This window comes from Punica granatum, chromosome 7 (assembly GCF_007655135.1).
Source record: "Punica granatum isolate Tunisia-2019 chromosome 7, ASM765513v2, whole genome shotgun sequence".
Taxonomy (NCBI): domain Eukaryota; kingdom Viridiplantae; phylum Streptophyta; class Magnoliopsida; order Myrtales; family Lythraceae; genus Punica; species Punica granatum.
Genome location: NC_045133.1, coordinates 5,136,864 through 5,152,899, shown reverse-complemented (window position 1 = coordinate 5,152,899; position 16,036 = coordinate 5,136,864). Strand labels below are relative to the sequence as shown.

Sequence of the window (16,036 nt, the reverse complement as noted above, 5' to 3'; positions counted from 1 at the left end):
AAAAATAAAAAAGTAATAAGTATATTTTTGAATTGAAAGTAAATGAATTTAAGTGGAGTGAAGAAAAAAAGAAAGTTTAAAATCATACATACTCTAAACTGTTGGGAAATCATCTCCAAGCAAAATTGATTTTTTTTTATGAAATGGGTTTGTCTGATGATTGTCTTGTAGAACAGAAGATGTGATTGATCGGTCCTTAAAATGGCTTCTTCTTCTTTTTCATATACACACACCCACATATATATATATATATATACACACAAAGAAAAGGGAAATGGAGAAAAGAAAACCTCTTTCATTTTTCACTCAATTTTTGTTTGAATTTTGTTACATCTTTCTAATAATTAATATGAAAATTCTTTATTCCTCCTAATTCGAAATTTTATTCATAATGATACGAATTATAATTTATGCAATATATAAATATATTTAAAGATTATATAATAGATATTATTTAAGGTAGTGATTTAATGGTTAACAAGCTTACTCACATATGTTTTAATAATTTTAAAGTCTCAAGTTCAAATTCTCTCTGGTGCATAGTCAAAAAGCAATTGCTAGTTGTATGCTTTTTAGACATTGCGTAGCGAGAAGTGATAAGGTATTAAATATTACTGTCCATCATTTTTACCTATAAAAAAAAAAGTTTTTAAAGGGTATTACTTAAGAGCATAGTGTTTATGGTTTTTTTTTATTGTTCACCGTGAGAGCGTAAAAAAAAGAACATTTTCTCGTTTGAAACAGTTGTTAAAAACTTATTTGCCTTGTTTGGATTCCCAATAAAAAAATTTTAATTTTAACTTTAACTCAACACACTACACAACAAAAACACACATTTCCCAAGTCAAAAATTTTAACTTTAACTTTAACTCAATACACTACACAATAAAAACACACGTTTCCCAAGTCAAATTTATAATCACATCTCATTTGTCATTTTCCACAATCAAAATCAAAATTACTTTAACTCTGAAACCAAACGCACAAATAAATTTTTTATGTACAATTTTACTTGTATGTTTAAGTATATTGCTTTGTTTGGTTTCATAGTAGAATTTTAAAATTTTACTTTAACTTAATGCTACCCACAACTAAACAAAATAATTTATATAAAGTCAAAAGGTGGACTCTATTTATATAACTCTTTTTCCACAACAAAATAAAATAATTCATACAAAGTTAAAAGATAAGTCTTATTTATATCACTTTTTTTTAAAATAAAAATTTAATTTTAAAATTTTACTTTGAAATCGGACGCAGCATAAACTGTTGGGAAATTATCTCCAAGCAAAATTAATTTTTTTATGAAATGGGTTTGTCTGATGATTGTCTTGTAGAACAGAAGACGTGATTGATCGGTCCTTAAAATGGCTTCTTCTTCTTTTTCATACCCACACATCCACATATATATATATATATATATATATACATATACAAAGAAAAAGCAAATGGAGAAAAGAAGAAACCAATAACTTTTCCAGAAGAACTGCTCTTTCTCTCTCTCTCTCTCTCTCTGCAACTTTCCTCACTCTCACTCTCACTCTCACTCACTCCGTGCAAGCTTCCATCAATGGAGTCCCTGAAGCTCCACTCTCTCTGCATTGTCTTCTTCGTCTTCTTCCTCACATGCCCACTTTCTTCTTCTTCTTCTTCTTCTTCTTCTTCTTCTTCGACTACTACTACTACTACAGATGCTGATCTCCTCCTCACCAAAATCAAGCCTTCCCTGCAGGGCCCAACAGACAGCCTTCTCCTCTCCTCATGGAACGCCTCGGTGGCCCTCTGCCAGTGGAGAGGCCTCAAATGGGTCTTCTCCAACGGGACCCCGCTCCCCTGCGGTGACGTATCCTCTCCCTACTGGACCAACACCTCCCTCTACAGAGACCCCTCCGTCCACCTCCTCTCCCTTCAGCTCCCGTCGGCCAACCTCTCGGGCTCCCTCCCCAGAGAGCTCGGCGAGTTCTCTCTCCTCCAAAGCCTTTACCTTAACATTAATTCCCTCTCCGGGACCGTCCCCCTCGAGCTAGGGTACAGCTCTTCCCTGTCCGAAATCGATTTGGGAGACAATCTCTTGAATGGGGTCCTGCCCCCTTCCATATGGAACCTCTGCGAAAGGCTCTCGACACTACGGCTCCACGGGAACGCCATTGCCGGGCCTCTCCCCGAGCCCGCGCTGCCGAACTCCACCTGCAGCAACCTGCAGTTTCTTGATTTGGGCGGCAACCGCTTCTCGGGGGCGTTCCCCGAGTTCGTGACCCGGTTCTCGGGCCTCAAGCAGCTTGATCTCTCGAATAACCTGTTCTCGGGCACAATTCCGCAGGCCTTGGCGGGGCTTAACATCGAAAGGCTGAACCTTTCCCACAATAACTTCACTGGGCAGCTCCCGATTTTCGGTGGGACGAGGTTTGGTGTTGATGCGTTTGAGGGGAATGATCCCGGGCTTTGCGGGGCTCCTTTGAGGGGCTGTGGGGAGAGCTCGAGGGTTAGCTCGGGGGCGATCGCGGGGATTGTGATCAGCCTGATGACTGGGGCGGTCGTGTCGGCTTCCCTGTTCATCGGGTACATGCAGAACAAGAAGAGGAAGGGTAGCGGAGGGAGTGAGGAAGAATTGGAGGAAGGAGAGGATGAGGAGAATGGAGCAGTTGGTGGGGGAGAAGGTAAGCTCATTCTGTTTCAGGGAGGCGAGCATTTGACCCTCGAGGACGTTCTGAACGCCACGGGTCAGGTGATGGAGAAGACGAGCTATGGGACGGTTTATAAGGCGAAACTCACCGAGGGGGGGACCATCGCGCTTAGGCTGCTGAGGGAAGGGAGTTGCAAGGATCGAGTCTCGTGCTTGCCTGTGATTAAGCAGCTGGGAAGAATTCGGCATGAGAATTTGATCCCGTTGAGGGCTTTCTATCAGGGGAAGCGCGGGGAGAAGCTCCTCATCTATGATTATCTACCCGTTAGGACCCTCCATGATCTCCTGCACGGTATTTCCTTCCCCTCTATTTGCGCTTATTTTTCTGAAACTTTTACCGAGTTATTATCATTGTGGTTGTGTTTCTTAGCTTCGAAAAAATGGTGTCATTAGCTATTCCAGACTAAGTAGTTTATGCCGAGCTTGAAAATGTTATATCTGGTGCAGAAAGTCTGCAAAGAATTACATTAAGAACGGTTGATCCCACTTTTATTATATACTACTTTGATGAGGATAGCTCCTTTGCATCTTTGTTGTTTCAAACTGCACTAGAACAATACCGTAGAGAAGTCGAATTGTTTATTGGTACTCATGGATGTTGAGGATCGGAAATAACATGAAATCGATAGTAAGATCTCCATCACTCCATAGCGTTCTGGTTATAGTGAAATTCTCATGCCAGTTTTGACTTGGTAATTTCAGAAAGCAGGGCAGGAAAGCCAGTCCTGAACTGGGCGAGGCGGCACAAGATTGCTCTTGGGATCGCCAAAGGGCTGACCCATCTCCACACGGGCCTTGAGGTCCCAATCACTCATGGGAATGTCCGATCAAAGAACGTACTTGTGGATGAGTTCTTTGTGGCCCGACTTACAGAGTTTGGGCTTGACAAGCTCATGATTCCTTCCGTGGCTGACGAGATGGTTGCCCTTGCGAAGAGCGATGGTTACAAGGCCCCAGAACTCCAGAGGATGAAGAAGGCCAGTTCCAGGACTGACGTCTATGCCTTCGGGATTCTCCTGTTGGAGATCCTGATTGGGAAGAGGCCTGGCAAGGGCGGGAGGAATGGAGAGTTTGTGGACTTGCCGTCCATGGTCAAGGTCGCAGTCCTGGAGGAGACAACAATGGAGGTCTTCGATGTGGAGGTCCTCAAGGGAATAAGGAGCCCAATGGAGGAAGGTCTAGTGCAGGCCCTGAAGCTCGCGATGGGCTGCTGCGCCCCAGTGGCGTCAGTGAGGCCCACAATGGACGAGGTTGTCAAGCAGCTCGAGGAGAACAGGCCCAGGAATAGGTCTGCCCTGTACAGCCCAACCGAGACAAGAAGCGGAACCGGCACCCCTTTCTGAGCAAGCGGGTTTTCTTTTACCAGCAATCCGTGAGTTTTTGCATTCATAACGACACTCCTCAGCTAGGAAGGAAATCAAACTCAATAGAGTGGGAGTTATTATATTTTTAGGATGGCATACTTGTATCTTTGATGAATTTGGATTTGCGGAATGTTTGGGATGGTAGACAACGGCCTAATCGTTGTGGTTAGTTTAGGAATGGAAAGTAAAGGCGGTTTCAATGTCACGTCGTTTGATTCTAATGCTTGTACAATGAAGTTACAAACAATTGTGCCATACAACCGAAGAATGTTCTCCTCTTTAGCTCTCTTTCTTGTCACAGGGAAATATAGCATGACTTTATTGGAAGGTCCCGATTTTTCGAATCCTGCCACCTTAGAAAATGGCATATATCTAGGGAAAATTCTCGACCAAACCGAATGATCAATCACAACCCTTGATTCCCTGTCTCTCATCGGAACTGCACCGATCAATTGTTGTGATTTATCTGTCGAGGCTTAACCTTGAAAACGAGAAACTACCTTAGGAAAATTATCAGCCAAAATTGCCTCTGCTCAGCAGATTGTGGATGTTTCCTTCTCTACAAATGCAGAGAGAGATCAAGATTGTTGTTAATACAACTCCTATGATTCTCCTCTTCCTTGCCCATCTCGACTTTGGGATCATCATCGTCATCAATGATCGACTCCGGACACCCTCCCGGGTGAGGATGATCGAACCAGAAATTCCTCTCCCAATCTGCCAAGCTCTTCTCAACCTTGTCCTCCTCCTGGTGGGCCACTCTGAACCAACTCCCTGAGCTGCCATAGAATGCTTGGCCCGCGAACCGGCCCATCCCGGCCTGGTTGGAGGTCTGCTGATTGTGATGGTGGGGGGCCGGGAAGCACCGGAGGTTGGCGGCATGGGACGAGACGTAGATTGACGGGCACAGCAGGGCAAGTGGGGAAGCCTGTGCCCTGCAGAACACGGGCTGGGGCGAGGCCATGGGGTGGATGCACCCAGGGGCCCGCCTGGCCCTGCGAGCGGCAGTGCGCTCCTTCTTGTGGGCGTTCTGGTGGCCGCCGAGGGCCTGGGAGCTGTGAAATTTCCTCGAGCAGAAGAGGCAGGGGAACACTCTGTTTCTCGATTCCTCCGACATGGCAGGAGAGCCAGGCACCGAGCTTAGCTTCCTCAACTCGTCCTCCATGGAAGCATCCGCCATTACAAGCCAAGCTCGATGCTTTCTGGGTCTCAATCGATCCGATCAGAGGACGAGAGAGAGAGAGAGAGATAGGAAGAAGGGCGAGTAGAAGAATGGAGTGGGACAGAGAGGGGCAGGAGTTAAATAAATGGTGGAGACAGGGGAGGGGAGTGATGGGCTTTGGAACAGGGGAAGGAAGAGGATAAGACAGAAATGCTTTCTGCGTATGGGAAGTGAGAGAGCTCAGAGAAGAAGCAGAGGAGGAAGAAGGAGGAGGAGGAGGAGAAGTTGGCGCCAGCCACTGCATGTTCAAGTTGGAAAATGAGCGCAGTGATTGGCTGCGGAACCGAACAGAACTGATTGCTTTGCCTTTTGATTGGGAAACGGAATCTGTCTCTCTCTCTCTCTCTCTCTCTCTCTGTCTACCTGACAGCGAGAGTGATGGCTTCCATATTTACTGCTAAGCCAACTCTTAACTAATTCACGCTGCTTTCGGGTTTCGAATCCATAACCGGATCGGTCGATAACGGGACATTTGCACTTTCGGTAATTGGGCTAGGAGAGAGGGTTGAAGCCTCGATGACACCAGTGGGCATGAGCCGCGGGACGTTCAGGGGCTCATTGGTTCGTATGAACGTAGATCGTAGAATTACGAGCTGGAATTGAACGGACTAGACCAGACTAGACGGTACTACCATCTTAGTTTCTGCTCATTTACCCGCTTGTTTGATTTGATTTGATTTGATTTGGATTTGGATTTGGTGTTGCTGCTATGCTTGCATACGCATGCATAGGGACTCAGAGCGGCTATCCGGTGAGACCTCGCTAAGGGTCCGTTTTTTGGTCGATTGGTCTGGCTTGATCTATAAAATCGTACCCAGTAGAATTCGAATTACTGATCATATGAGAAGAACTAATCTTATATATCCCTCTCCATCTATCTATCTATCTATCTCTGGAGAAGAGTGGTACCAGTGGGATGATATGGGCAAATGTGGGATCTGACTGAGCTGCAGCGGCTTTCAATCCACTTCATGGCAAGATGCATTAATTCAAATCATGAATATATATATATATATATAAATAAACTGTAAAGTTATGGGATTTTTTTTTTCTTTTTTATCGTGTAGAGTTCAAAAGTATGATAAAAAGACCTAATTGAGTGACATGGTAGGATGAAATTTGACTTTCTTGATTTCATATCAAAAGTGAGATGTCACTGCATTAGACGTCTCTATCCAATCTCTTAATATTATAGCCCTTTTTTTTCAAGCGAAATTAGTATTTGCTAAAGAATTTCGAATTATAGTTTGAGTCACGTTAGGACAACGAATATGATTTTTCTAAGTGGGTTGAGAAATCTTAAATATTGATGAGTACTCTACATCAAATCCAATAATTATTTGTAATTTGTGTTTCAGTATTTTTACGAGTAAATTAACAATTTGTTTCTCAAGAGATCGATATTACATCAAATCTAATCTCAATAAAATTTTTACATCAATTTTGATATTGACCTATTAAATGTACATCACATTGTCCATTCCGTCTATCTGTCATTAAAAATTCGACAAAATCCTCTGACGAAAGGAACAATATGATATACATTTAATAGGTCAATGTCAAAATTAATGTAAAAAAAGTAAGATATAATATCATATTAGATGTTTCCGTCCACTATAGAACGACAGCCAGACGGAAAGAGTTATCTAATATACACTTAATCTGTCAATATTTAATTTAAAATAAAAAATTTCATAAAATCTAATTTGATGTAATATCAATATCTCAATAGGTAAATTGTTAGTCTACTCTAATTTTATTTCGGAGTTATTTCAACGTCCCAAAAACATAGCCCGTTCTGTCTCTTCACTAACTTATGTGTGTGTGTGTGTGTGTGTGTGTGTGTGTATACACATGCAAGTTATTACACAAAAAGACCATAACGGGACAGAGACAGAGAACCCAATTCTTTAGATTGCAGTGCAGTTGCCGACATACATATTCTTCTCCTCCACACGCTGCCTTCCCACGTGGCTAACATCGACAATCAGTAAAAGATCAACCCGTCTCATCTTCGGACCACTCCGGCCCGCCCCATCCTGCAACACATCGAGGAAACCATCATACAGATCGAATGCTCGTATTCGATATAAGTAATGGAATAGAATCGCCATATCAAAAAATCATATTCTATCTCATTCTCGAGGTGGGTTTGGCGCCTAACAGGTCAGTGAGTCTCGTCAAGAAGATGATCGAAAACCGGAAGCCCGGTGGCGCCGCTCTCCCCCTCCTAGCCTGCCACGGATGGGTCGGACAGGTCAAGACAATCCATAACTAATTTTCACGGTCGTTTACAATTCCAAGAAAAAGCAGACATTATCCAACAGGACCAGTACCACACGTGTTCCTACTGCAACACATTAGTCATGATTCGGCCCACGAGAGCTTCAATGTCAGACTGAAGACATAAGCAAACTGCTCGAATAATTTTGCGCGTGGAGAGGAACCAATCCCAGCCTCTTCGATCATAAGATCGAGTTCTTATTAGTGATCTCTTTTTTTTTTTTTGGACATTAGTGATGATAATATCACCGACTCTCGCTACGCAATGTTCAAATTCTCATGTTCAACCACAAACATAACATATAAACTGAACAACCAGCACAAACACTAATTTCGTCAGCATAACACTACTAAGGACCTAATATAATTCATAAAAACCGAAAATGACCTTAGACCCTAGCTAAAAGGCTAAACCTAGCATATGTCCCCAAGAATTCAAACTTGAGGCCTGAAAATCTCTAAATCGCATGGAAGTGAACTTAAAACCACTAGACCATCACTACTAATGATTACGGTATGCCATGAACAATGTTAGCTATGAGATGTTTAGAGGAGGTCATTATCGGTTTCCATAGAGGGAAATGAGAAGCACCCAAGGAAAGAGGACTAGAAGGGAAGCCTCTTTCAAACATTGGCATTCCTCGAGTTGGACAGGAAAATAGTAATAAACACATAAATTAACCCGCATTTTGCATGAATTTTAACTCACGCAGATACACACACATTACAAAGCTACATTCGGCAAGCAGATACTTGCAACCTATACAACATAACCGATGAGACCCCCACTAGAGAAAATCATGACGCGGCGGGGGGTGGACGGACTTTTTGCCATGCTATGATCAGAGATTGTACAGGTAAAAGAATGGAGCAAGAACAAATACGATGATTGAATTCATCCAACACTCAAGAGGGGCAGAGAAGGTTTCAGGAGCAACCAAAGCATCTGCGTACGGAGAAGAAGCTCGAGGGGACTTGTTCTGGCTCGGGTTCAGGTTTCCTGCAAGGAAGATGCTTGAAGAATGCTCTCACGGCTCCTGTCACCCCATCCTCGTTTTCCATGGCTTTCGCCAGCTCAACTGCGCGCTTTTTCACCTAGCAATTACCTTAACGTGTAAGAGCACGCACTATTTTTTCAGAGACATAAAGAACTATAGAGGCAAGCTTCCTTGTGGTTTTGACAGTACTGGGAACTATGTGATTTCTTTCTCCTCCATTTCTTTTATGACCAAAACCAAGTCTTTCAAGTCTTATAAAGTTGCCAAGCGAAAAAAACCCAGTTTCCTCCAAACTAGTTCAGGAGTAATGAATCAGTGACTTTATTTACAATTAGTTCCATCTGCAGCGATGTGAAGAACCCCAAGAGCTTTGTTTATCGTTAAAGCACGAGATTCATGCAAACTGAGACGTAAAATGAGAGAATGAGGAATCTTAAAGACAAGTTTTGGACCACAGATTACAAGACAGAACGATAAAACCCTTAGAGATTGCGATTTAATGCATTTTTTTTCTTTGAGCAAGCTGTTTGTAGGAATCTTTACCGGAGGATCCAGCATGAAATTTATCGCGTCGACCAACTTCGGAAGTGAGAACTCCTCCACTGGTATGGGAGGAGGACCCACTCCTCGAGCATGCACCCTCTCCCCCCAAAAGGGTTGATCGCCGAAGAAAGGCACTATTGTAGTCGGGCACTGCATTGCGATTAGGAAATTCATCAACAATAATCCCCAAGCCCACATAATGACAGAATCAGCAAAGGCCAAAAAAAAAATCATGAAGCCATTACAGCAGCTCGTAGACCCGCAGCAGTTGTTCCAGCTCCTCCATGGTGCACCTGAAAAGGAAAGGAACTAATGAGTAGGAAAACCCCAAGAAGGAAAGAAAGATGATGAGAGCGGCCTACTTTAATATTAACAACATATGGTTGGGGTCTTTATGTTATTCTGTGATCCTTTTCAATAAAATTGCTAGAAAAGAAACTAATATACCTTATATCCATTAGTTTTTCATTACCGGTAGGTTGGGAATAATGAGGTGGGGCAATGCCATCAAAAACAGTGTGTTGTATTCTGTATCGAGCTCTCCTCAGATTAGAAAGGGGGGGAGAGAAGAAGGAAACATAGAGAGGTTGGTAAAAGGAGAATTGACATCTAGGGGTTATCAAGAGGCATAATTTTGGGAGGTATACAAGAACCAATTATGAGTTCAGAGTGACATTTTTAGGTTGAACAAAATTATTTGGGTTTTAGAGACTCAGATTTGAGGTTAACATGAAAAGGACGAATTTCAAAGCTTCAGCTATCCTTCAAAGAGCTATTTCATCATATCCTAGGATCGTCATAGATTTGGGCCAAAAAAAGAAAATAGTAGAAAAACATGTACTTAAAATAGAAAAATGCAGAATTTTTGTTCGAAATAAAGGTAGATGAAATAATACTTACCACTGCCTTGCATTGCAAAAATAGCCAGTCATGCGGGACATTATCCAGCAGATATATGGATTCCTTTGGTTCTGCCACTGTAAGCACAATGTCCATTTCAACCAATCAACATGTCAGCCAGTCCATCATGCTTGCGAAGTAACAGAGAAAGAATATGGATGTTCTCGAATAGTTCCTAGTAGCAGAAGACGCAAAACATAAGAAGGATAAAGGAGAAGGATGAGAAAACTCACAATTCCCGAGCCCACCCCATCCTTTGTTAATGATACCCCGCTGTCCAGTTTTCTCCAGTGCTTCTACTATTATCTGGGTCATCTTTTCCGGTTCTTCAACAGGCTGACATCAACAAAAGAACAGAAATTATGTCTATCATCATATTCAACATAAAGAGGAGATCCCAAGCAAACCCAAGTGACGCTGATATAATATGTGAAACTCACCAAGCTACCGAACCCAATATAAATAGGCTTCTCACCAGCCTGAAGCCATTTTACAAGTTCCTCAGGAGGTTCATAATTTGATGCAAGATCAAGGAAGCAAAATCCAACCACGTCCACTTTTGGTCCCCAATCTGCAGAAAGACTAATAAGCTGTACACATCTTATTCATAAAAAACAACCATGAAAAAGCACGCACTAAAGGAAATAAAAAACCCATAGTAGTGGAGTTGAAGCACGTTTAATACTCCAGCAGTTATGGGTAGTCTAAGTATATTTAAGGGGGGTGGGGCTTAGGATCTGGAAATGTCAAGGATCTAATTCCATTAATAACTGAAAGAAATTACACGCCCAGAAAAGAGGAAAAAAGGAGTTTTGGTCAATAGCCATCTCCATCGAACCAATGATGAAACTGATAATCAGAATTTAAAGAATATACCTTTTGGTTTGGGAACGAGGTGAGGACTCCATATGTAACCATATGGCACATCAGAATCGGAGCCTTGTGATCCACTCAAATAGGTGACGGGGCGGAGCTTTAGCTTCTTTTTTCGGACGTCATTAATCATGTCTCGTATTCCAAGCCAAATCAAGGAGTCCACAATTTGATATGACAGCTGTTGATTAGATCCAAACAATTGTTAGCATCAAGCAAACAGAATAATATTGAATGAGAAAAGAATGGCACTAAATAGATTTTACTCTGTATCCAGCTTGTTGCTTGACACGGGAAAGAGGATGCGGAAATTCACTGGTTGGCCTGGCAAGAAATAGAGGAAAATAATCACACATTGCAATTCAGAAGAGCTTGTCAAACATAAATTTGAACAGAATACAATAAAGGAAAATTTGACAGTTGGATATTATTACCAAGACAAAACTTACGTCCATGGCATTGTAAAAAATATATGAAGTGGTACTTTCAGTGCCTCTGCTACATGGGTATGACCTATAGAAGAAGCATAGATATGATTAGAGCCAAATAATTTATTATCTGCAAAGAAATGCAGAACCTAAGAGACATGGACCGCTGTAAATGGTTCCCAGCATACCTTCTTCTATGAACAGGAGAAAATCGTTCAGTATGCTCTTTTTCATGAAAGAAAGAATACTATAGCTTATGATACACCCCATCAAACCATGTAAGATTAAATTTGCTAATTTATGATTGGAGTTAAACCTACACTCCTGAAGAGCTAACAAGAATTGTCTTTTCGTCAAGCATTCTGCTCATATGCCATATCAATCGATTAAGAAGTTTCCCACATCTTTGTGCACACAAAAGAACAGGTAATTATCCTTTCATCTGTTCATTATTTTGTCATAAATCATAAATAAATCCACAAAATTTGAGAGGGAGCAAAAATCTAACCGTATGCTGGGGGGTTGGCAATGATAGCATCTGCTTTAAAGGGAACACCTGAATCAATATCAGGTTCCTTGCAAGCAGGTAATAGAGAATAGATAATGTCCTTAATCTGGTTGCGTTGGATAGGGATCTCGGAAGGCCCCGATGGCAAAAAGCCTTTGTTCTTAACCATATCTGCTCCATCGAAAGTAAATGAAGGGTTTAGAACCATTTAATCAGCAAATTATCCATTCAAAGAAATTCATCAGTTTTTATATTAATAGTACAGAAGAATCCCAAAATGTTTACAGAGTTATTCAAACCCCTAGGCCAGCAAATAATACACAACACTATCCCAATGATGTCTCAATGAAGAGGACAAAAATAAATAAATAAATAAATAAAAGCCATGCTGCTTTAAATTTGAAGGTCCAGAGAAAATCAATTAGATTATATTCCACAACCTATTGAAGAGGTTTGCCATCAGCCTGAATATTACTGTATCACTGGGAAAGTTCTAGTGCCAGTACATGTCATGGACTATAAAAGTGCATTACATGAAACTTTTCTTTCTTTCCAGTGACCCGCCCATCAATGAGATATTTTTCATGTACGATTAGGTGACAAGTGAATTTGGGTTTAAGGGGTTCTCCAATGGCAGGGAATACCACTGAAGACCATTAGATTTTGAGTGGAAGGGCTCTAGGACCCTACCCAAGGAATGTGACAAATGTAAACATGAGCATTTTTTCTATGAAAAGTACAAAAGCATGGAGTAGGTACATACAACCAGCAAGAACTTTAGGGTCTCCACCCAAAGGGTAAAACTCCAACCCAGCAGTCAAGACAAACTCTTTAAAGTTGGAATGAGTTGCTAGTCTCACCCGATGGCCGTAATCCTGCATGCAGATATTGTCACGAAGTCTCAAACTTCATAAAGTTAAACTTGTAATGCAACGTATAAATAAGTTCAGATTTTCCTATGTTTGATTCAAGTATTTCTTCAATTTTATAGTAGATCATGTTTCCAAAAAGTATGTCCTCAACCACTTTATTTTTCTCTTACTTTCACCAACAATGTTATTTGATCCCACACATGATACTGCTGCCAGCATGTACAATCAGAGTCCAAAACAAAAAGAAAAAAGAAAAAAAAATCTTAAAAGAGGGACCTAGAATTTTATTTTATTTTTTTGGGGGAGAACCAAGAATAAGGCTATTATTTGCCACTGAAGAATGGCTCTGGATTATACTTTGGAACATTTGGTGGAATCAGCACTCCAATTCCAGCCCTGCTGATATAGTTTGCTGAGGCACCAAATATCAAGAAAATATTTCGATAGGAATGATCAATGGCATATTACTTTATCACTTGGTTATCCCATTTCCTCTTTACTGGACGAGCTAGAAACAATGCTTCCAAATTCTTCCTTATATGGACAAATTTTGAATTATAAGTATTCTTTTATTGGTGGAATGCGAACTAAACTTGAATAACTTTACAAGATGTCACCGAGCCAGAAAATTGGGAAGCAAAAACATATATTATAGTGAGTAAAACAGAGTGCCATAATGCAGTAAAGCAGGAAATTCTTTGCACCTGTAAACGTTTGCCAATGGCAACAAATGGCTGAACATCTCCTCGAGTACCAACAATAAGCATGACTATCTGTAGTGGGGGAATGTACTGAAGGTCCATTGCATCAGCAGGCTCATCATCAACAACTTCATTCTCTGAATCCCTTGGTTTAACACCCAGGTCTTGGGGTTCAGCATCCACTGGGACTTCAAATTCTACAGTTCCGTCATCTTTAACAGTTGCAATTCTATTTAACAATTTTAGCTGTACATTGTGAAGAATATAAACCTCAGCCACACAATAAACAGCAAAATTTGAGGTGCATATTCTAGTTTAAGCAAGATATACACAATGGAAACAAATAATGTGATTGAAATATTTGATATTTGCATTATTTACTGTTGAATTCATAGATGCGTCCATCTGAAAGCATAACTTTTCACCAAGCAGAGTATCACAGCATCATATAGCAAATTCTAGGTTCAAGTCTCTGACAGATTTTCACTCCTACCACCAACAAATACAAACCCAAATCATTCTACTAGCCATCAAGTGTTTCTTAATATAAAAATCATCATGATTTATGCTTCCAAGTAGAAGCTGAAGGTTCTAAATGTTTTATTGCCTCAAATATAAGCAATTCCATTTCCTTTGTTCCAATGATCCTATTATTACATGCTAAACAATTTTTCTTTCAATTTCACTTCTCCTTCTATTATAATCTATCATTTTGAAACTATTCAATTACTTTTCTTAAAAATACATTTTTTGTGCACAAAAATTGGTACATAAATTTACATCATTATTTACGAAAGATGATAAACTGCAAATGTTAAAGAAAAGGCAAAACATGTCAAATCTAGTAACGAAAAAGGATAACGGCAAACAAGGCAAATATACCTTTTGCTGAACTGGAATATTATTATCAAAAATCCTTGCTGCTTCCTCAGCAAGTATATTGTGGTGTTTTTGTCTTTCAGTCTTGGATCTTTCCAACTTATCCTGGCTTGAAGTCGATTCTGACTTGTCAGTTTCAAACACATCCACTGGAAGTGTGTTAACTTTAGAGATCTGTCTTTCAGATATTCCTGAAACAAATGCAATGTATGAATAATAGATCCATATACGAGCAAATATAAAATGACCGCAGCAACGGCATATAATTTCATAAAGCTTTCACCAATTAAAAGATTAATATCATCATACTACTGGACCAAGATCATGGAAATCGAGAATTTAGTGGAAATCATGACACTATTAATAACTACACATACTGTACTGAAGTAGCACTTAAAATTTGACTCATAAGAATCCCCTCAGAAACTTGTGGTCCAGATTTGTTTATTGGTTGAGCATCAAGGGATGCTGACTCGTAGAGATATACAAAAGTGACAGAGGAGCATTAGCTCAAAGGCACGATATGATTGCTACCATGTTGAGCATTAGATAGATATCCCCACATATGAATGGCAACATGACTTTAGGTACACCCCATACCAATACCTCACAAAGTGTATAAGATTCATCATGACCTATTCCTCAATATTAAAGTCCCCTTCACAATGCTCTGCTATATCAATGCACAAATTAACACCCTAAATCAAAGTTTTGCTGATAAATTCAAATGAGGTTGCCTTCCTTTGCCACCATCATGCCGAGGCAGAAGATTGCATCAGCCAATTCATCATTCTCCCTATCGCTCGAGCTGCTCGAGTAACTTCACCCAGGGTATGAATTTGATTGCACCGAGCTCAATTTCACCATTCACGTTCCCAAATTTCAACTTTTTCAGGACTCCGACACTGAGCAACCAAAGAAAAAGGCCAAAAGCTAAAAGCGGAGGAATTCACTACCAATCCACCGTGTGACAGCTCGGAGCCAGCAAAATCAAGCACGATGATCATCCACATTAGTATCCTACCAACTTATCCTTGCTCATTCTCCCAAAACCAAGCACCAACTGAACCGCACGAGAGAAGTTATTAAGCTTCTGCTTACCAGGAGAGCTCCTGCATCCGTTATCTACGGCACCACCACCAGCGCCCTCGCCCTCGCCGGAAACCTCTCCGTTATCCAACCCGCCGGTGCTCCGTCCGTCTTCCTTCCTCTCCGCCGGGGGATGCTCGGAGCTAGTGGAGGAGCTCGGGAGGTCCTCCTCCGGCGGCTCGGCCACCATCTCCGGCGCGCTATGCTGCCGCCGATGCTCCAGATCTATCTGCTACCGAATCAGTCCGACAAGAAAGAAGAAGAAGCGGGCAGCAGTTTGAAGTAGTTTAGAAAGTTGGGATGGCGAATGAAACGGAGAAGAATCTCTGCAGATTCTCTCTTCTTCTTCTTCTTCCTCGGAGCGGGTGAGGGGAGGAGAGTCCGCGATGGTGCTGGAGTACGGGACACGAACTCACAACTGTCAGAGCCAGGGGCATTCTCGTCAAACCGTATTTTTTTTTTCTTTTCTTTTCTTTATCTTTTTATCAGATTATTATTCTTAGAAACCTTTTCCTATGGGGCCAAAAAAAAAAAGGGTCAACCTACGTTTGACTGACGCTGGAAAGCACACCGGCTTTGTTTGGATTTGAATTATAATCCAATTTTACTCGAATCAATTTTACCTTCCCTCAAATTTAACAATATAATAATTAATATTTTACCTTTTTTACTTTTAATGATACATTCTCAGTC

At 41.1% G+C, this 16,036-nt stretch overlaps 3 protein-coding genes across 3 annotated transcripts; 1 reads left to right on the top strand and 2 right to left on the bottom strand.

The window, feature by feature from the left end:
- The first annotated feature begins 1,436 nt into the window (after nt 1–1,436).
- Nucleotides 1,437–4,302, top strand: LOC116214331 (putative kinase-like protein TMKL1). The gene is made up of 2 exons (XM_031549747.1): nt 1,437–2,975; nt 3,386–4,302. The coding sequence occupies exons 1-2, from the start codon at nt 1,571–1,573 to the stop codon at nt 4,024–4,026; spliced, it is 2,046 nt and encodes a 681-aa protein (XP_031405607.1). The 5' UTR covers nt 1,437–1,570; the 3' UTR covers nt 4,027–4,302.
- Nucleotides 4,237–5,799, bottom strand: LOC116214332. The gene has a single exon (XM_031549748.1). The coding sequence runs from the start codon at nt 5,225–5,227 to the stop codon at nt 4,607–4,609; it is 621 nt and encodes a 206-aa protein (XP_031405608.1). The 5' UTR covers nt 5,228–5,799; the 3' UTR covers nt 4,237–4,606.
- A 2,335-nt stretch (nt 5,800–8,134) lies between these two features.
- LOC116214122 (sterol 3-beta-glucosyltransferase UGT80A2) lies at nt 8,135–15,762 on the bottom strand. Its single transcript, XM_031549425.1, has 14 exons — nt 15,356–15,762; nt 14,258–14,445; nt 13,379–13,621; nt 12,566–12,677; nt 11,803–11,973; nt 11,316–11,379; nt 11,133–11,190; nt 10,870–11,047; nt 10,434–10,564; nt 10,227–10,329; nt 9,994–10,070; nt 9,339–9,386; nt 9,094–9,243; nt 8,135–8,647 (listed from the first exon to the last, which is right to left on the bottom strand). Exons 1-14 carry the CDS (start codon nt 15,531–15,533, stop codon nt 8,480–8,482), a joined length of 1,869 nt encoding a protein of 622 aa, XP_031405285.1. The 5' UTR covers nt 15,534–15,762; the 3' UTR covers nt 8,135–8,479.
- Nucleotides 15,763–16,036: the final 274 nt, after the last annotated feature.

Coding starts and splice junctions, on each gene's coding strand:
- LOC116214122 (XM_031549425.1), bottom strand. CDS start 15,533: ATGGTGGCCGAGCCGCCGGAGGAGGACCTCCCGAGCTCCTCCACTAGC. Junction 14,446..15,355: donor CGGATGCAGGAGCTCTCCTG/GTAAGCAGAAGC, acceptor CATTTGTTTCAG/GAATATCTGAAAGACAGATC. Junction 12,678..13,378: donor CCATTGGCAAACGTTTACAG/GTGCAAAGAATT, acceptor ATCTGCATGCAG/GATTACGGCCATCGGGTGAG.
- LOC116214332 (XM_031549748.1), bottom strand. CDS start 5,227: ATGGCGGATGCTTCCATGGAGGACGAGTTGAGGAAGCTAAGCTCGGTG.
- LOC116214331 (XM_031549747.1), top strand. CDS start 1,571: ATGGAGTCCCTGAAGCTCCACTCTCTCTGCATTGTCTTCTTCGTCTTC. Junction 2,976..3,385: donor CCTCCATGATCTCCTGCACG/GTATTTCCTTCC, acceptor TGGTAATTTCAG/AAAGCAGGGCAGGAAAGCCA.